This window comes from Myotis nattereri (assembly GCF_964212035.1).
Source record: "Myotis nattereri genome assembly, chromosome: 3".
NCBI lineage: Eukaryota > Metazoa > Chordata > Mammalia > Chiroptera > Vespertilionidae > Myotis > Myotis nattereri.
Genome location: NC_138077.1, coordinates 199,627,476 through 199,649,339, shown reverse-complemented (window position 1 = coordinate 199,649,339; position 21,864 = coordinate 199,627,476). Strand labels below are relative to the sequence as shown.

General features: G+C 40.1%; 1 protein-coding gene across 1 annotated transcript in view; it reads left to right on the top strand.

The window, feature by feature from the left end:
- Positions 1–21,864, top strand: part of WDTC1 (WD and tetratricopeptide repeats 1) — a 50,202-nt gene that overhangs the window by 3,927 nt on the left and 24,411 nt on the right. The window contains exons 2-3 of the mRNA XM_081088340.1: positions 12,406–12,553; positions 14,690–14,773. Coding sequence (XP_080944466.1) covers positions 12,506–12,553; positions 14,690–14,773 — 132 coding nt within the window. The 5' untranslated portion in view covers positions 12,406–12,505. The remainder of the gene's footprint in view (positions 1–12,405; positions 12,554–14,689; positions 14,774–21,864) is intronic.

Here is a 21,864-nt window from a genome sequence, read left to right as displayed (position 1 = left end):
AGGTATTCAAGGAGAGGCTTTGCCACTTCTTATCACGGATATAGTAGAGAAGTTCATATTTATGTAGGTAATTGGACTAAGTGATCTTTTAGTACTCTAAATTCTGTTACGTGAAAATTATGTCGAAGTCCCATTCTTTTGATCTGTAAAAAACCAATACTTTGTGCCAGGCACTTGCTAGACACTTTTCCTATAATATCTCATTTAATCCTCAGGTATTGTTATCCCCACTTTACAAATGAGGAAACTGAGATTCCAGAAAATTAAAAAAATATATACTGGAGGTTACATAGCAAGTAGTAGTAGGCTGGTTTTGTTTTGTTGTGTGTTTTTTTAAACAGGGCTGATATTTGAGCCTATGTCTGGACTTTCTTAGATGTGTGACCTAGGGTAAATCCTATGTCCTCTCTGAGCTAGTTTTCTTTGTGAAATGAGACTTGTGACAGCACCCACTTTGCAATGGGCTTATGAGGACTAAATGATGTAATATATGCTTTTCACTAGACCTCACTGGTTGCCCTCAAGAGTCTAGTCTTGGGAGTAAAGGGATACTTTGGTTTCTTCAGGGTGAATTCAGACCTGACTGAAACCCTGAGAACTCTGGGGTTCATTCTTTGTGTTATTAGTAATAGCTGCCGACTCCTCGACGGGCTTTGTGGCATTAGTGACTAATACCTTAAAAACTTGAGGCCTGAATAAGAAGATTCAAGCCCTAGCCGGTTTGGTTCAGTGGACAGAGCATCGGCCTGCGGACTGAAGGGCCCCAGGTTCGATTCTGGTCAAGGGCACGTGCCTGGGTTGCGGCTTGGTCCCCAGTAGGGGACCTGCAGGTGGCAGCCAATCAATGATTCTCTCTCATCATTGATGTTTCTATCTCTCTCTCCCTTTCCCTTCCTCTCTGAAATCAATAAAAATATATTTTAAAAAAAAAAAAAGAGGAGGATTCAGTCAACAGGTTCGAGTATAGGAGTTAGTGCCAAAGGCCTTGCAGAAAGAAAATTCTCACCCTACTCTAGAGTCAGAATCAGGGATTACTTTTTGCATTTTTAATTTAAAGTCTTACTTTAGGATGAGCAAGGTCACAATTGTTAGAGCTGTGATAGAACTAGATGCCAAGAATAATAACCCTTAATCTCCCTGTAGCCATCTGGGGAGGTATTAAACCCATTTTGGGGTTCGGGGGCACAGAACAGGATCAGACCTATATAGAGGCTCTCTGGAGGCAGTGTTAGGATCAGGACCATGGCAGAATTTCGTTCTTGTTTATAACATCCAGATTCTATTTTCAGATAGCATAGAACTGCTTATCCTAGAAATTTTATTTTTGAAAAATATTTTATTGATTTTAGACAGGTAGGGAGAGGGAGAGAGAGAGAAACATCAATGTTGAGAGAGAATCACTGATAGGCTGCCTCCTGCATGCCCCCTACTGAGGATCTAGCAACCTGGGCATGTGCCCTTGACTGGAATCGAACCTGGGACCCTGCAGTCCACAGGCTGACACTCTGTCTACTGAGCAGCACCAGCTAGGGCTATCCCAGAATCTTTTAGAGAGCCTTTCTCAGAATGGGAGTCAGGCATTTCTGGTCAGGTAACTTCATAAGTTGAGGCCTGTTTGGGTGCTGATGACTTACCTGTTCCCTCTTGAGTCAGACATCTGTATGTAACAGCTATAACTGAAATAGAAGGATGCATTTCCACATTGATTGGCTTAATGTCCCTTGACCTTTCTGCTAGAAGTAAAGTTAGAGGGTGAAACTTCAAAGGCTTCCTTATGAGAAATACTTTGAGTCATAGCAGGGTTAAGAAGGCAAAATCCAAGACTGTGGATGCTCGTAAAAACAGTGAGAGAAGACAGCATTATCAAAATATGCTCCCTTTTCTCTTTCTGTTCTCTTCTACTATCAGAAGGTAATCGTGGCCCTAGAAGGCAGGAGAATTAGCTGTGATCACTGAAAAGCAAACTTCTGAAAACATCAAGGAAATTAATTTCACAAAGCTCACATGGCAAAACAGAACCTGTTCAGGCAGAGAAGAATCAAGGTTAGTTTTCATCCAGAGTCTCCCACAAATGAAAGATTTCTTAGGATTGACTTCCACCTAAAAAGCTTCTGTCAGCCCCATATGGACACCTCATTTGAGCCTGAAGCCTCAAAGATGTCAGAGAACTTTTCCAAACACGCTTTGCTGATAGGCCTGTCCTACCGAGCACACCTTTTATAGATGCTGACCTTGTGCCAACTTAGTCCATGACCCTGAAATACACTCTCTCTTTTTTTTAATTTAAATTCTTTACCGTTTAAAGTATTACATATATCTTTTCCCCCATTGACCTCTCACTGGCTGCTCCCACCCCCCCAACACATGCCCTCACCCGCTTACTGTTGGTGTCCATTAGTTATGTTTATATGCATGCATGCAAGTCCTTTGGTTTATCTCTTACTCCCCCCTCCCCTGCCTTCCCTCTGAGGTTGGATGGTTTATTCGATGCTTCTCTGTCTCTGGATCTATTTTGTTCATCAGTTTATATTGTTCATTATATTCCACAAATGATTGAGATCATGTGATATTTATCTTTCTCCAACTGGCTTATTTCACTTAGCATAATGCTCTCCAGAGCCATCCATGCTGTTGCAAATGGTAAGAAATCCTTTTTTTACAGCAGCATAGTATTCCATTGTGCAGATGTACCACAGGTTTTTAATCCACTCATCTGCCAATGGGCACTTAGGCTGTTTCCAAATCTTAGCTACTGTAAATTGTGCTGCTGTGAACATAGGGGTGCATATAACCTTTCTGATTGGTGTTTATCTGAAATGCTCTCTTTATTGTGTTTGAGACCAGCAGAGTCAAGGTGATTGTGATTCCTTAGCTTACCCTAACGAATGGTAGGAGGCAAAATTTCTTTTATGCAAGACTGCTTGGACATGGCCTGATTACAGATGGTAATAGTAACTTTTTTTAATGGCCAACAGCATGGGTCCTGCAATTAAACTATCTAGTTTGACTCTTCGTTTAATAACTCTAACTTTGGGCAAATGACCTTCTCTATGCCTCAGATCCTTCATCTGTAAAATGAGGATAATAATAGTACCTGTCTCATAGGATTGTTATGAGTAGTAGTCAGATGACACTTGTAAAATGCTTAGACTGTTCAATAAATATTTACCAGGCTCAGTGGCAGGTATTTTACATGTATGGCTCTTCCATTTATCACTCTGCAAAGGTAGGCATTACTATCTCTGTTTTACAGATTAGGAAACCCAGGTTTAGAAATGCTGTCACATAGAAAGTAGGTAGCAGAACTGGAATTGGAACCTTAGGTGTCTCAGACTCCACTGCCCAACTCATTTTATTTTGCTAGTTTCAATGAGCTTTAGGCATCGGAAGTGCATTTATCTTTCTTTACCATAGGAATGCTCCAACAGGAAAACCACCACAAATAGTGAAAGGAAACGTGCATATATCTTTTGCATAATTCATAATGTTGAAAAGGGGTCAGTTGTCACTCCTGCTTAGGGCAATTCCCTGCTGTGGGAGGCAGCATGCCCAGAGGAAAGATGGGAGTTCAAGCTCCACTCCCTACTACTACCGAGCAGTGTGTCCTTAGAATCAGGAGAGTGGCATTGAAAGGGGTTTTGTAGCTCATCTCCTAGTCTACCTCCCATTTTACAGATGGGAAAACGGGCTAGCAGAGTGAAATGCCTCACTGCGGGTCATACAGCCAGTGAGAGGCAAAGCCTGGCCTGGAGCACAGACTGTAGATGCAGTCCAGTACTTCTCCTCAGCACCACGTAACACTGTGCTTCAGTTCTCCCTGGTTAAATGGGGATGATAATAGCTTCCTTACAGGATTGTTGTAGAGTTCAAATTAAAAGCATGACTAAAAGTACCCTGATAGGTATAAAACACTACATGTATGTAAAGTAGTCGTGCTATTATTCAGTAAGTATTTATTGGCACCCATTAAGCCCATATCACTCCTTGGAGACCTAAAAGGATCAATAGATGAATCAGATGAACAGCTGGCCCTCAGGATGCTTTTAGTGTTTTAAGAAAGAAGCCACATAAATAACTACAGTTCAAAGTAGGAGTCACACAAAGAAAGGAAAGGGTCAAGACTAAATTTTCTTTTCATAAGTTGTGATTTTGAAGTAGAGAAAAGAAGAAAGGGTTTGGGGACTTCTTTATAATTGAGATATAATTCACATATCATAAAATCTTGCCTTTTAATGTATACAATTCTGCAGTTTTTAATATATTTACAAAGTGGTGCAACCATCACCACTATCTAATTCCAGAACATTTTCATCACCTGCCCCTGATTACTCCCATCTTCTCCCTCAACCCTAGACAGCCACTGATCTCTCTGTCTCTGTAGCTTTACGTAAACTATTCTTGATATTTAATATAAATGGATTCATACAAAATGTATCTTTTTGTGAATGGCTTCTTTCACTTAACAATGTTTTCAAGTTGTAACATGAGTCAGAACTTCATTCCTTTATATGGCTGGATAATATTCCATTACATAGATCAACCACATTTTATTTGTCCATTGATGGATATGGACTCTTGGGTTATTTCTACTTTTGGGCTATTATAAACAATGCTGCTGTGAACATTCATACGCAAGTCTTCATGTGGACATGTTTTCATTTCTTTTGGGTATATATTTAGGAGTGAAATTTGTGTGAGTGACACAGATTTCCTTCCTTCCTTATTATTATTATTATTATTATTATTTGCATGGAATTACATCTCTGTGTTGCTAAAGTCCCATTTCACTTAATCCAGTCCTGAAAAAAAAAAAAAAAAAAAAAAAAAGATGTGCAGCTGGGAATTTAGTAGAGCTAGAAGCAAAGCCAGCATCAAAAATCTCCATGCCAGCCCGACCAAAGTGGGTCTTTTATATATATTTAAAAGAAAAAGTCTCCGTTCCATGGTGGAGCTGGGTCTGGTTTAGCATTAGGCTAGTTGCAGTCCATTAGTCCATTGTGTTGGGTCCACAGGTATGAGGGATTGCTCAGTTGCAGGTTTGATCCCTGGCCCTGGTCGGGACGTGTGCGGCGATAACCAATTGATATGTCCCTTTCACATTGACGTTGCTCTTAGAGCAGCGGTTCTCAACCTGTGGGTCGCGACCCCTTTGGGGGTCGAACGACCCTTTCACAGGGGTCGCCTAAGACCATCGGAAAACACATATATAATTACATATTGTTTTTGTGATTAATCACTATGCTTTAATTATGTTCAATTTATAACAATGAAAAGACATCCTGCATACCAGATATTTACATGACGATTCATAACAGTAGCAAAATTACAGTTATGAAGTAGCAACGAAAATAATTTTATGGTTGGGGGGTCACCACAACATGAGGAACTGTATTAAAGGGTCGCAGCATTAGGAAGGTTGAGAACCACTGTCTTAGAGGAAGCTTTCTTAAACAATTTTTTTCTTAACAGAAATAATACTGTCACTCACACTTAGTAAATTATCCAGTTGTGTCATGTAATTCTCACAACAGCACTAACATAGGTACTATTATCTCCCTGTAACAGGTGAAGTGTTTCTTGAACACTTGCCACATGTCAGATATTGTACTGTTTTACAATGTATCTCTCATTAATGTTTCCAATAATCCTATGAGATAGATATTAGTACATATACCTACATGGCAGGTTAAAAAAACAAAAACAAGAAAAAAACCAACCCAGGAACTTAAAGCGAAATAGTTTTGCCCAAGATCACACACCCTAGTGTGTAGTAGAGCCATATTCCAACTCAAGTTTTTTTCAGTCCAAAGCTGGTTCCTAACAGCTATTTTTATATTATTATAAAAGCAGCAAGTATTTACAATACTTGGAAAATACAGAGGAACAGAGAGAAAAAAACACCGGTTGTCCTACCAGAGAGCAAACATTTTGGTGCATATCCTGGTCAGGGTGTATGCAGGAGGCAACCAATTGATATGTTTCTCTCACATCGGTATTTCTCTCTGTCTTTCCCTCTCTCTTCCACTCTCTCTAAAAATCAATGGAAAAATATCCTCACGTGAGGATTTTAAAAAAAAAATTGAAACTCAGAGGGCTAAGTATTTTATTTTGGAATGTACTCATTGACACAATGAGAAGGCTGGAATTCAGTAAGTATTTTAAGTCTGTTTCTCTTTCTGCCACATTATCCAGAGCCCGAACAAGGACATGGCACACGTGAAATAGGTGGTTCCTGATGTGTGTTTGGGATATTAGCATTCAATCCCTGGTTCCAGATGAGTACTTTCTCCAGGTGTACTTTTTTCTAAGGCTGGTTGACCTCAGGCTATGTTACTGGTACCCTTTGTTATGAAGTAGATTAATTTCTCCAAATGGAATTAATTGAATTTTATTTATTTATTTATTTTTAAAATATATTTTATTGATTTTTTTACAGAGAGGAAGGGAGAGAGAGAGTTAGAAACATCGATGAGAGAGAAACATCGATCAGCTGCCTCCTGCACACCTCCTACTGGGGATGTGCTCGCAACCAAGGTACATGCCCTTGACTGGAATCGAACCTGGGATCCTTCAGTCTGCAGGCCGATGCTCTATCCACTGAGCCAAACCGGTTAGGGCTGAATTTTATTTATTTTTGTTGTTAATCCTCACCTAAGGATATTTTTTCCACTGATTTTTAAAAAAATATTTTTTGTTGATTTCAGAGAAGAAAGGAGAGGGGGAGAGAGAGAGAAACATCAATGATGAGAGAGACTCATTGATTGGCTGCCTCCTGCTGGGGATCGAGTCTGCCACCCAGGCATGTGCCCTGACCGGGAATCGAACCGTGACCTCCTGGTTTATAGGTCGATGCTCAACCACTGAGCCATGCTAGCCGGGCTCCATTGAGTTTTAGAAAAATTGGAAGGGAGGGACAGGGAGGAGAAGAGAGAGAGAAACATCAATTGGTTGCCTCCCCTAACTGGGGCCGGGGATGCAACCCAGGTACATACCCTTGGCGCTAGTTATGTTTTTGGTAGATTTGAGGGTATTTCCTCCTAATATTAATCTTTTAAATAATCCCTGCTTAGAAGTATTTCCACTTGTGCCTATCTGCCTATAAGCATTTCTGGAAAGGCACTGAATTCCTTTTTTCTTGAGAGGGGAGGGCTGTGATCCAGAATGAGCTATCTGCCGATATGCTATCATTTCATCTCATGATGGGAACAGAAATACCAACTGAGATATTAAATTTGATGTTTGGTGTTGGAAACCTCTGCATACTAGTCTGATAGTGTTTTGAAATTCCAGTTTCCATTTTACTATTTACCTATGTTATAGTGATTTTTTGCTTCTCTGGTTTCTCTGATTTTTCCTTTTAGTATTTCCAAGCCACACACCAATCTTATGTAAAGCCCCTTGCCTTTGACTCTGTGCTGTGTTAGTATAGGTTCTATGTCTTTTATCTCAGTACTGCCCCATGTCTAGCACAGTGCTTGATACTTGGTAAATTCTCAGTTAATGTTTTAAGAAAATTAGTGAATGAGTAGTGACAATTTAGTTGGCTCTTTTGGTGGATTCTCATAGTGATCATTACTCTAGGACAGTGGTCGGCAAACTCATTAGTCAACAGAGCCAAATATCAACAGTACAACGACTGAAATTTCTTTTGAGAGCCAAATTTTTTAAACTTAAACTATTTAGGTAGGTTCATTGTTATTAACTTAATTAGGGTATTCCTAAGCTGGCCTTTGCTAAAAACGTCCTCAGTCTGATTGAGGTACGTTCACTGAGGTTGACCCCTTCCAACTCTCCCATCCACACTCGTCTTGTATACTTGTTTCATCTATCTCCTTTCGTTCATCCTCTCTATATGTCCAAACCATCTCAACATACCTTTCTCAATCCTCAACACTACATCTTCTTTCACTCCACAACGTTCCCTAAAATTAACTTAATAAACTTACAGTTTTAAGTCAATTTCACACTGTACATGTGTGCCCACACGTGGTATTTTGTGGAAGAGCCACACTCAAGGGGCCAAAGAGCCACATGTGGCTCGCGAACCGCGGTTTGCCGACCACTGCTCTAGGAAATTAATAGTATGCATACAATTCTGAGTTAGAGTCCCAGCTCCAGTTTATTAGCTGTGTAACATTGTGAAAATCGTTTCATGTCTATTACTTTATTTCATCATCTGTAAAATGATAGTAATAGCATCTACCATACAGTGAAAGCTTTTTTTTTGAGCCAGTCTTTCTATATGGCCATAGCACTAGTTCTGTCTACTCAGAAGGGTCCTCCCCTAGTTAGTTCTTTGTGACTTCTTGTCATTCATGTTTCAGGTTAAATGTCATCTTCTCAGAGAGCCTTTCTGCATTGGGCAGGGTTTGTAGTTGTAAGCCACAGAAACCAATTCTGGCTGATTATTGAAAGGATATTAGGGAAACTTACAAAATATCATGGAAGGCCACAAAGCCAGGCCTGAAGAATGGGCTAGAACAGCTGTGGGCAAACTACGGCCCGTGGGCCGGATCCGGCCCGTTTGAAATGAATAAAACTAAAAAAAAGACCATATCCTTTTATGTAATGATGTTTACTTTGAATTTATATTAGTTCACACAAACACTCCATCCATGCCTTTGGTCCAGTTTAAGAACCCATTGTGGCCCTCGAGTCAAAAAGTTTGCCCGCCCCTGGGCTAGAACAAGGGAAACTGGGTAGCAGCCAAGACCCACAGCCAAAATTATTCACAGAACCAGTCCATGAAGTCACTTCCACCCCTTATATAGCTAATATCACTATCACCAGCTGACTGGACCTTCATGGCCATTGTAGCTGCCCCTTGTTGCCAGCATGGTCTCTCCGTGTCCTCTGACTCTTTGATACCAGATCCCAATGAAGGTCTGGGGCTGATGTGCCACGTTGGCAAAACCAGGGTTGTGTTTACACACTCTAGTTTCAAAGGAGCCTCGGAAAGAGAATCTTAAGTCTCCACCATTTTTACTTCATAGTGGGAGGGCGCTCTGCCTCTAATCAGACTCATTAGATAGGGAACTAGCAAAATATAGGAAGGGGTTCAAATGCTGGGCAACCAGAAAACACACGTGTGCACCTCATCATCTTCGACTTCAAGTCTAAAAGTAGCCCATCAATCTCCCATATCAACTTGTGGTTTTTTGTTGTTTTTCCCATCATAGCACTTTTCACTACTGGATATGTTCTTATTTTATTTGTATTAGTTTTTATTTTATATATCCCCTCCTGCTAGAATGCAAGTACCATGAGAGTAAGGAACTTGCCTGTTTTCGTCACTGCTGTATTCCCTGGGCCTGGAATAGTAGCTGGCATATAATAGACGCTTACTGTGCTCATTTCTTGAATGAATGAATATAAAGCAGTTAGCGCAATTTCTGGTATATAGTAAGTGCATAATATTAATTACTATATTGTTTTACATACAGACAACTGTAAACTTACATTTGCCATGCCCTGTATTTCCTTTTTAAAAGATAACTGTCATCACAAAAAGAGCCCTAACTGGTTTGGCTCAGTGGATAGAGCATCAGCTTGCAGACTGAAGGGTTCCAGGTTCGATTCCGGTCAAGGGCATGTACCTTGGTTGCGGGCACATCCCCAGTGGGGGGTGTGCAGAAGGCAGCTGATGGATATTTCTCTCTCATTGATATTTCTAACACTCTCTCCCTCTCCCTCTCTGTAAAAAATCAATAAAAATATATTTTAAAAAAAGATAACTGTCATCACAAAAAGAGAGGCAAAGGATGGTATATGACTACTGATGGGATGTAATAGGAAGTACACAACATTAGCTATGAGTAGTCTTGTAAAAAAACTGAACCTGCATTCTACCATCCTAGTTTACAGGAAATATAGGGGACAGAGAAACATGTTAAAGGACTTCACAAAGGCACAATCAGGTAGATCCAGAATGTGGGAAATTCTCTAGACCAAGTGACATGATTTCTCCAGCAAATAAATGACAGAAAAAATGAAGAGGAGGAAGAATTGTCATAGATTAAAAGGGACAACAACACTCAATGTGTGGACATTATTTGAGTCCTAATTCAATCACAATGACAGTAAAAAGACATTTTTGAGCAAGTGGAGAAATATGAACATGGACTGGATATTTAATGTTACTGAGGAATTATTAATTTTTTAGATGTGATAATGGTATTATGCTTACTTTTATAAAATTGTCCTTGTTTCTCAGAGATATAAACCTGAACTGTCTATGGATGAAATAATATGTTTGAGAATTACTTTAGGGGAGACTTGGATGGAGTATAGGTAAAACCTGATCAGCTAGATATTCATAATTACCAAAGCTGGTGATGGGCATTTGGTAAATCATTATACTTGTTACTAGTGCCCCAGTGCATGAATTCGTGCACATTGAAAGGAAATTAATTAGAAGAAATATTTTAATATCACTATTTTCCCTTTCTCGATAATAGAAGTGTCAACCAAATTCATGATCAACAATGACAGATGGAAACACGTGTGCGATTGGCACCAGTGAGAGCTTTATATGTATCACACATGTGCGAGTCAGCTTAGCCTTTTATAGATATAGAATAAACTTGCTTAATTAGACCTGCTTTCTGATTTAGCTAAACTTTTTCCAGCCCAGTGAAGCACCTTAACTTCTCTTTCAGGTAATTATCAGCAACACAGCAATAAATATCAACATGAAGCAGATTATTATTGTTGATCACACAGGGAGAACAAAGGGTAAAATGTTTAACTGCAGCAGTGTTTGACTATATTTAGCACAGTGAGAAAACCTGAAGTCATTTTCAAGGTCCACCATTTCTTCTTTTCAGTCAGGTCAAGTTTCTAAGCTTTCTAAATCTCCATTTTCTAGCTAATGAAAAGACAATAGGATTCCACCGAGTCTCATATCTACCTACTCCAGGACTTCTGTGAGGACCAAATGAGATGAGGCATGGGAAAACGCTTCAGACATTTGGTTACAGTGTAAAATGTTTCTGCCTGGCTATAAAGCAAGTCATGTTCCTGGACTGAAGAAACTCCAAGGAGGCTAGTCACTAGGGAAAGGAAGCGGGGCGTTGCTATATGACGTCATTGCCTGGACAGACACAGCATATTAGCCTTTTATATATATAGATTCTAGTTTGTTTATGCTTGAAATTTTCCATAAGAAAAAGTTTACGAGAGAGATGATAATGGAAAAAAAAATAACTGATAGTATTATTTATTGAAAGAGCATCATGTTGTTATGTAAACATGTGATGTGATGTAAGCATTTTTCTTTCATAGGTAGCATTTCTAATGCTGCATAATATAATATGGCTGTACATTATTTAACCCTTGTATCATTAGAAACTTGTAAAAGCAAATTTTTTTGTTTGTTTTTACAAAATTTGTGATGAATATGCTTGGGTATAGAACTTTCTTGGGGGAGGGTTATGGAACTTTTAGATTACATTTTGTGTTTTCTTATGGTACATTATCAGAAATTAGATTACTAGGCCTTTCTAGCCATCAAAATTATAAAACAGGAATAGATTGCTTCAAGAGCTTGTAAGATTGAAAGCATACCTATCAGAATATTGAAGAGGGATTTCTTTATTAGATTGGATATTGGACATGGTCCCATTACATCTCCTGTCCACTCTTTGATTCTGTGAATCTATTAGAGGGCTGCGTGATCTGTCTGTGATACTGATTTGGTTTTGGTGAGAACCAAGCTGAGGGTCAGAGATTTGAAGCATTAATTAGAAGTTTCAGCCCAGCCAATGTGGCTAGGTGGTTGAGCATCGACTTATGAACCAAGATTGGATTCCTGGTCGTGACACATGCTCAGGTTGCAGGCAGATCCTCAGTAAGGGGAGTGCAGGAGGGAGCCGATCAATGTTTCTCTCACTTTGATGTTTCTTCTATCTCTCTATTCCTCTCCCTTCCTCTCTCTAAAATACAAAAATAAAATAAAACTGGAAAAGGATAACATTTAAAAAAGTCTCAGACTGGTTGCCACAGATGCATTCTGAGCAAGTGAAACTTGACATCTTTCTTGCTGTGTACCTTGGTCTTATTTTCAGGATATGCTTCTATCTTCCTTTATACTTATATCCAACACCCATTTTCTGGTGAAGTATACATGACTTATTCGGTGTTTGTTCCAATACTTTCTGTGGCTGTGAGTCATTGTCTCCCCCTCCCCTATGCCACTTGTCCTCCAGAGCAGCGGTTGCCAACCTGTGGTCCGAGGACCGAAAGGTTGCCGACCACTGCTCCGGAGGATCTTGAGCACTGTGTCATAAATCACAAGCAATAGCCAGTTCACTGGGTAGGCTGGGGGGCTGTTTTAGCGGTGAAATCGGGACTCTGAAGCTGCCTTATTCCATCCCCCAGGGTTTGATGATTTTTTTCCCTCCCCAGGTAATTAAATGTATGTCCTGCGGACCTGGGCTTTGCTGGAATGCTCAAGGGTTCTGAAGATCTTTATCTAGCTTCCTTCTGGTGAATCCATTAAGAGAAGATGGCAAAAGTCAACATAACTAGAGACCTCATTAATAGGCAGATCAAGGTAAGCCACCCAAACCTCTAAACCAGAGCATGAGGTCCTTTCTTCCCCACAGGTTCAGTTTTTAGCCAAAGAAACTGAGGGTTCGAGTTGGTGACTTGCCTAAAGTCACATAGCTAATTAGTGACAGATTCTGGACTAGAACTAATAAAATTCATGGAGACTCCCCTGTCCAAGTGCTTGTACATGGGTCGCTGAGATTAATACAGATTAGTGAGAGAGGGAAACCATCAGTATGGTGTGCATGTGTATGCACATTTGTGTGTGTGTGTGTGTGTGTGTACGTGCGCGTGTGTGCTTGGGCACATGCATATGTATGTGTGGGAGTTGCAGCAGGAGTAAATGTAGCTTCTTTGTGCTGCTCCAGTTGCTAATTTTTTAAAATATATTTTTATTGATTTCAGAGAGGAAGGTAGAGGGAGAATCGTTGATTGGCTGCCTCCTGCATGCCTCCCACTGGGGATCGAGCCCACAGCCTGGGCACATGCCCTTGACTAGCATTGAACATGGGACCCTTCAGTTCGCAGGCTGACACTCTATCCACTGAGCCAAACCAGCCAGGGCTCCAGTTGCTATATTGAACATATAAGAACCTGGGAGAGTCTTAGTCCCAGTTCAGCTTAGACTCTTTCTTCTCTTCGAGGGTCTCCTGTACCAAACAAAGCCTGCACCTGTCCTTTGCAGGATGTACATAGAAGACACTCCAGTACTGTGAGATGAGTGGATGATTAGGGAGTCAAGTTCATTTAGAGAGGTAGCCCAGACTTTGTCAAGGAAACCCTCAGTAAAGGAGCACAGGGGTTTAATGCACACCAAACCATGATGTGCTTCTCTAGTAAGAACCCTAAGCTGGGCCTGGCCAGCATAGCTCAGTGGTTGAGTATCAACCTATGAACCTGGAAATCATGATTTGATTCCCAGTCAGAGCACATGCCCAGGTTGCAGGGCTCAATCCCTAGTAGGGGGCAGTACAGAAGGCAGCTGATCAACGATTCTTTCTCATTGATGTTTCTATCTCTTTCTTCTTCTCCCGTCCTCTCTGAAATCAATAAAAATATCTCTCTATATATAAAAGGCTAATATGCAAAGTGTCCCCTTGGGAGTTCGACTGGAGGACCTGGAGTTAGATTGCTCGCTATGACGTGTGCTGACCACCAGGGGGTGGTGCAGAACAAAGAAAGGCCCTGGCCGGCAGCCGAAAGGCCCCAATTGGCCCTGATCACTGGCCAGGCCTGGGGACCCTACCCATGCACAAATTTCGTGCATCGGGCCTCTAGTATATATATATGTGTGTGTGTGTGTGTGTGTGTATGTATATATATATATATATATATATATATATATATATATATATGTATATATATGTATATATATATATATATATCCTAAGCTGGGGTCAGGAGCTAAATCTCACCACCACCCTAATTAGCTGCCTTAGAAGACTAGTCATTTTACCTCCTGTGCCTCACTTTCTGTTGTTAAATGATAGTAACATCTGTCTTCCTGCAGGCTGATCTTGAGAATGAAATCCAAAAGAGCATGAGAATGTTCTTTGAAAATGTTGTAAATGCTAAAAAAATTTTTTTAATTAAAAATCTTTTAAAATATAAGTGACCACTTTAAAATATAAGTGGCCACCATCCAGAAAGATCGAGTGTATGCCTCTGTGGGAGCCATGTACTTTGTGCACATTAGTCTGTGTTTCATATAGTATTTTCCTCTGCATCCCTGAATCTTTTTGGAACTTTGTCCATTTGACTTTCGTGATTTCATTAGACTGATGGCCCTCAAGGGCAAGGACCATTTCCTAGAGGCACGGAAACATAGAGTTGGAGGGACCATGCAAGTTTTTCCTTCACACATCTCACACAGTATGTGTCCTAAAGTTGATGCCCACCTACTCCAACCTAATATGGAAACATTTCCCTTTTTTTGTAATCCAACAAGCACAATTTAATACTTATATACTCTGTTCTGTTCTCCAATCCCTGCCCAAGTGTAGTGCAAGCTCCCACAAGCCGATTTCTTGTTATCTTTTTTAACTCTTGTAGTTCCCAGCACAAGTGCTGGATATAGTAGGCACATAATAAATCGTGTTGAATTAAATCAGTGAAGCTATGTTTTGTTTCTGTCCCCCAGGAGCGGGGTGCCCTGAGCTTTGAGCGGCACTACCATGTCACTGATCCCTTTATCAGACGACTGGGCCTAGAAGCAGAGCTGCAGGTAAGAGATCCAGTTTGCTTCCCTAGATGCAGATGGCTGGCTCTCCTTTGCCTGCAGAGAATCCTTTCAGCATTATTCAAGTCATAAAGAAGTTTTTCTGTGCAGGTCAAACCTAAAGTTTACCTTTGCTTATCAGCAGTATATTAGGTAGGTAAATCTGAATCAAGATTACAGTGGGGCCTTGACTTACGAGTTTAATTCGTTCCGAGACCGAGCTCGTTAACTCAAATTACTCTATCAACTAAATGCAAAAAATCGGCTGAGAGACAGCTGGTATCTCAAAGAACCCATTAGTCGGGACACTCGTAAGTCAAGGCCCCACTGTAGTTATTTACATAGTCATGCAGAAATTATTTTTGGGTCATATTTTTTGCTTTGTGCTTGAAAAGATTTTTGAATTACATGCCACTGTTATTACTGTTGGCTTAGAACAATAATAATTCTTACCTTTATACAGGAATTTAGAGTTTACAAAATGTTTTCATACACACGCACACACACATGCTTTCTCAAAGAAGTGCTGTGGGAAAGTAGTTAGGGAATAGGTATTAAAAAAAAGGGTTTAGAAAGACCAAGCACCTTGTCTATTGTAATCCTGTCCAGGCATGGAGAGCCAGGCTTTCAGACCAGAAGTGCCACTTTTTCATTGTCTGACAGATACTCCATAATGTTAGTTGCATTCCTTTTCTTCCTCAAGATCATATTTTGAATCCAATTTTTAACTGTCCTATCCAACTTAGTGTTATCTGCAGGTTGAGTAAGAATTCTCTTTGGTTCCTTCGGGTTAGTGTTTGTAAGTGATCATGTTGGTCTTAGAAAAAGACTAGAAAGAATTTATTGAATGTTAACAGTGTTATCTCAAGGTAGTGAGATTATAGATCAGGTGAGGAACGTCTGGCCCTCAGGCCTTATAAGGCCCACGAAATCATTGGTCAAGGCATTAGGGGTGAGTTAATTAAATGTCTGACCAAATATAGCAGGCTAATTTTTTAAAAAAATATATATATATATTTTATATATATTTTATTGGTTTTTTACAGAGAGGAAGGGAGAGGGATAGAGAGTTAGAAACATCGATGAGAGAGAAGCATCGATCAGCTGCCTCCTGCACATCTCCTCCTGGGGATGTGCCCGCAACCCAGGTACATGCCCTTGACCGGAATCGAACCTGGGACCTTTCAGTCCGCAGGCCGACGCTCTATCCACTGAGCCAAACCGGTTTCGGCTAAAAATATATTTTTATTGATTCCAGAGAGGAAGGGAGAGAGAGATAGAAACATCAATGATGAGAGTGAATTATTGATTGGCTGCCTCCTGCCTACTGGGGATGGAACCCACAACCCGGGAATGCACCCTTGACTGGAATGGAACCTGGGACCCTTCAGTCTGCAGGCTGATGCTCTATCCACTGAGTCAAACCAGCTAGGGCAGCAGGCTAATTTTTAAGTTGATAATTTTGTATGACCCTCAGCCCTCAAATGACATTATAAATATCCAGATGGCCCTTGGCAGAAAAAAAGATTTTCCACTCCTGCTATCGATTATTGTGATTGCTTTCTTTTAATTATAAACTTTTATCCATTACAAAATATAACTATTAATAGTAATATGGAAAACATAAGTAAAAATTACTTTTTAGTCCTCACTCCATAATACAATTACTATTAGTATTTCATATATTCTGTTTTATCTCCTGTATAGTTTTATATAATTGTAATCCTACCTTACATTGAATTTTAAAAAATACTTTTATTGATTTTTAGAGAGAGGAAGGGAGTGGGGAGAGAAAGAGAAACATCAATGTGAGAATGCAATCAGCTTCCTCCTGCACTCACCCTACCAGGGATGGAGCCCACGGTCCAGGCATGTGCCCTGCCTGGGAATCGAACCAGCAACCTTTTGGTGCATGGGACAGTGCCCAGCCAACTGAGCCACACTGGCTAGGGCTACATTGAGTTTTTTCAAGTTAACATATAGTAATTCTTTTCTCCATGTTACCGAGTAGTTTTCATAACTTTTACTTAATATTTTTTCTGATTATAGAGGTAATAAACATCATAGTAGAAAATATGGAATAGACAGAAAAATGTAAAGAAGAAAACAAAATCACTTTTAATTCTATTGTGTAGAGATAAACTTTGTCAATGTTGGGTGTACTATCTTTGTTATGAAGCAGAATACTTGTTAAGAGATGGACATTGGAGCTTCATCCATTTAATTTCAAGACCTATCTTCTCCACAGCTATATAGCATTGCTCAAGTTACCCCTAGTTTCCTGATTGGTAAAACAGAATTATTGTGATGATTAAATTAAAAGGTTAGTGTGAAGCACTAACATAGTGCCTGGATCTTGGCAAGCTAATTCAATAGAATAATAATTATGATTCTTAAATATTCCTGTTTTTTTTCCATGCTTTTATGTAATTTTTTTCCTACAGATGGATCTTGTATCATTTACACAGTTTGATAAACCCTTTTATACTTTTATTGTTTTCCCATATCTCTAAAAATTATCTGAAGACATAATTTTTGATATATTTTATTATTTATCCTTTTTTTTTTTTAAGTTTCTCTCTGTTTCCTTCAGAACAAAGCTCAGAGTACATCCCGGTAGTGCAGTTGGAGGTGGAGCATGGAAGATTTTACCTTCAAGGGGACATTTGGCAATTCCCAGAAACAGTTTTGGTTATCAAAACTAGAAGGGAACTGCTGGCATACAGTAGGTAGAGGCTCAGGATGCTGCTAAACATCCTATAATATACAGGACAACAAGGAAAGTGCCACAAAGAGTTATGCAGCCCCACCCAGCCCAGCTGGTGTGGCTCAGTGGTTGAGTGTCGACTTATGAACCAGGAGCTCACGCTTAGATTCCTGGTCAGGGCACATGCCCAGGTTGCAGGCTTGATCCCCAGTAGGGGGCATGTAGGAGACAGCTGGTCAATAATTCTCATCATTGATGTTTCTGTCTCTCTCTTCCTCTCCCTTCCTCTCTGAAATAAATAAAAATATATTAAAAAAAAAAAAAAAGAATTATACAGCCCCAAATGCCAATAATGTCGCGGTTGAGAAATCTGCTATGGTTGATGCTGAATTGACAGTGATCCCTAGCTGGCTTGGCTTCTCCTTTTAGCTGTGCCTCTGTCCAACCCATATTATCTTTACCATCTCTTCCTGGTTTGATAACTTTGTCCAGAATAGACTTGGAAACTTCTGTGACTACAAAACAGGATCCCATCTATTGTTTTACAAGGTCTGCAACTCAAAAACAATTATGTTAAGGTGAATTGTTTCAATTTGCACTTGCCTAAAGGCCACCTTGCCCAGGACTTGTAGTAGAAGCACATAGTATGAAGGAATGTACACAGGTTTAGATATTAAAAAGACCCAGTTTAAATCCCAGCTGTCCCTCTTATGAGACCTAGAGAATTGAGAAAAGATTCAAAGAAGAAGACGGAGAGAAAAAATAAGTGAGAGAGAGAATCGGGGGTTGTAAGTTTGGAAGCCAGTTGGGTAGCTTTGTGGAGATACCAGGTAGGCAGTACTTATTGGGAGATAGCTCTGGATTATAGGGAGAAATCTGGAGACTTCATTTGTCCATGGAGCATTAGAGAATAGGGTCCAAGGCCGAGCTCTGAGGCACGCCAGCTTTCAGAAGTTAATTACAAGCTAAGGAGATAGAGAAGGTAACTAGAAAGAGTAGTCGGTGAGATAGAAAGGGAAGAAAACCAGGAAAGTGTAAAGGCCAAATAATGAAAGTATTTCAACAAAGAAGGAGTGTTCAGTTGTACTCAGTGCTTCTGAAGGTTGAGTAGGATGGGGACAAAACAATGACTGTGGTCTTGACTAGAGCAGTTTTGTTTTTTTAAAATATTTTTATTGATTTCAGAGAGGAAGGGAGAGAGAGAGAGAGAGAGAGAGAGGAAGAGAGAGAGAGAGAGAGAGAGAGAGAGAGAGAGAGAGAGAGAGAGAGACATCAGTGATAAGAGAGAATCATTGATTGGATGCCTCCTGCATGTCCCCTTCTGGAGATCAAGCCCGCAACCCAGGCATGTGGCCTTACTGGAAATCGGACCTTGACCTCCTGGTTCACAGGTCAACGCTCAACCACTGAGCCATGCTGGCCAGGCAAGAGCAGTTTTATTGGAGTGGTGGGAACAGATGCTAGATTGGAGAGTTGAGGAGTGAATTGGAAGTGAAGAAACAGCAACAAGTGTAGACAACTATCTTTTTTCTTTTTCTTATTTTAGAGAGTAATGGGAATTTGTTTTTGTTTATTTATTTAGGACAAACTTTTTCCCTAGATGAAAGGAATAATAAAATATAAGCAGTAAGAAGAATAATCTTTAAAAATTATATTTTCTTGCCCCTCTACATCTACTTTTTACCTTTCTTCAGCTCACTGCCTGGACAGCTGACTTGCACAGGAATATTAATGTTCTCTCTTGTCCTGTCTTTTGGTTTGCTGTAACCAATGGGGAGTCATTTCAGGAGATTGGAGGAAGAATGACATCTTCTTTATTCCCCTTGCTTCCGCCCTTCAAAGTCATTTTGTTTTGTTTTTGTTTTGTTTCTCCTCCCTCCCCCCAGCTTTATTGAGTTATATAGACAACTTTGAACAACTTTGTTTACAAAAGAAAGCAGAGGAATGGGGCAGTAGGTGAAGGGGTCAATAGGATTCCCCTAAAGAAAGGATTTGTAAGAATGGGAAGAAATGCTAGAGCACTTTTATATGTTGATGAGAGAGGAAGGGATTGCTGATATAAGAGAAGGACAGAATAACTGAAGGACCAAAGTCTTGGGGAAAGCTGATGGGTATGGGATTCAGAATTTAAGTAGGGGGGCCTTGGCCTCCCCCCCCCCATATATTTTTATTGATTTCAGAGAAGAAGGGAGAGGGAGAGAGAGTAAGAGAAACAACGACTGCCCCCTGCATGCTTCCTACTGGGGATCGAGCCTGCAACCCAGGCATGTGCCCCAACCAGGAATCAAGCTGTGCCCTCCTGGTTCATAGGTCGATGCTCAACCACTGAGCAATACTGGCCAGGTTCAACTTTGTTCTAAAAGTAAAAACTCTACAAAAAGGTCCAGAGCAGGATTACTCATACCCTTTCTCTGTCCTTCATCGTATACCTTCCACCCCCTAGTGGTAACCAACTTCATTAGTTTCCACTTATCCATTCTGTGCTTGTGTTTGTGTTTGTGTTTGCATAAATATGCAGATGCACATATATAAATTCTTTTTAAAAAAGTACATTTTACTGATTTTTTACAGAGAAGAAGGGAGAGAGATAGAGAGTTAGAAACATCGATGAGAGAGAAACATCGATCAGCTGCCTCCTGCACACCTCCTACTGGGGATGTGCCCTCAACCAAGGTACATGCTTTTGACCAGAATCAAACCTGGGACCTTTCAGTCCATAGGTGGATGCTCTATTCACTGAACCAAACCAGTCAGGGCCACATACATAAATTCTTATTTTCAATTTTGTTACACCAAAATTGACAAAAATTATATTAAAATAGCCTTTAAACATATGGAAAAGATATTCAATTTCATTCACAAGAGAAATGTAACTTCAAACTACGTGGAGATGCCATTTTTCATCTGTCAGAATGGTGAAATATTCAAAAGCTTAACCACACAGTGTGTTGGTAAGTTGTGGAGAAACAGGCACTCTCATGCATTGCTACTGGAAAGGCTAAATGATGCAACTCCCATGGACGGGAACTTGGCAATATCTAACAAGACCACATATACATTTACTCTTTGGCCAACACTGCCTCTTCTGGGTTTTTACCCTGAAGGTACACATCTCCAACAGTAATAAAATACATGTGCACAAGGTTATTCATTATGGTATTGCTATAATTGCAAACTATTAGAAACAACTCTTAAGAATCCATACATGGGAAATTTGTTGAATAAATCTTGGCTCATCTACATATAAAGTGCTATGCAGCTATGAAAAATAATTTTATTAATTGATATGAGTGATTTCCTGGATATATTAGTATGTGAAAAAAGAGTATATACATATATCTATCATGCCTCAACGATTCTGCATCCTCAACAAGTCCTCCAAGCCCAGTCAACCCCTCTATTCTCTCCTTACAAGCTACTTCATGTCTTTACTTCCTTCCCTATCTCCTAAGAATCAATGACTCATTACTACAGTCATTCTCTTGCAACATTAATCTGACAAAACCCCAACCACAGATGATCTTTTAGCTTTCCTATATCTTTAACTTTCCCTTTCTCTATTGGTTCCCCTTGGGATTAAATATGCTCAAGCTTCTCTAATATAAGAAAGTCCTTCTTTGATGCCACAGCCACATCTAGCTATAGCCTTCTGTTTCTCTTCCCCTTCATAGCCAGACTGAAAGAGTAGTCTATACTCGGTATTTTTACTTCCTCACTTCCCAGTACTGTCATGTGCTGCTTAACGACAGGGATACATTCTGAGAAATGCACTGTTAGATGATTTTGTCATTGTGCAACATCTTGCGTGTGCTTACACAAACCTAGATGGTAGAGCCTACTACACACCTAGGCTCTATGTTATATCACGTATGTGGCTCTCATTGACTGAAAATATCGAATGTGGCACACAATGAATTCCTCAACCTACTTCTATTTATCTAACCATACACCACAAAAGTGGCTCTTGCCAAGGTTACCACTGGAGCCTTCTTGCCCTAAATCAATGGACACTCCTTAGTCCTCATCTAGCTTGATCCGACAGTATTTGGTAGTACTGGACACTTCCCAACAAAACCTTTGTCATCTGGGTTCTGAGGCATCACCCTCTGTGTTCCTTCCTACTCCTCTCGTGTCTTCCTTGATGCCCTTTGCATACTCCTTGTCCATCGGGCCCTTATGTTGGTCTTCTTTATGGCTCTGTCCTAGGCTTTGTTCCACTCGGCTGTGAGGAAGGGAATCTCACTCTACAGATGAGGAGAATAAAACTGAGCATTTCCAAGGTCACATGAATGGCAAAAGATTAATATTTATATCAGGCCTGTCTGGCTCCATAGTTCATATTCTTTTGACTCCAATCATGTGTCTACTCTTTTTTTTTTTTTTTTCCCAG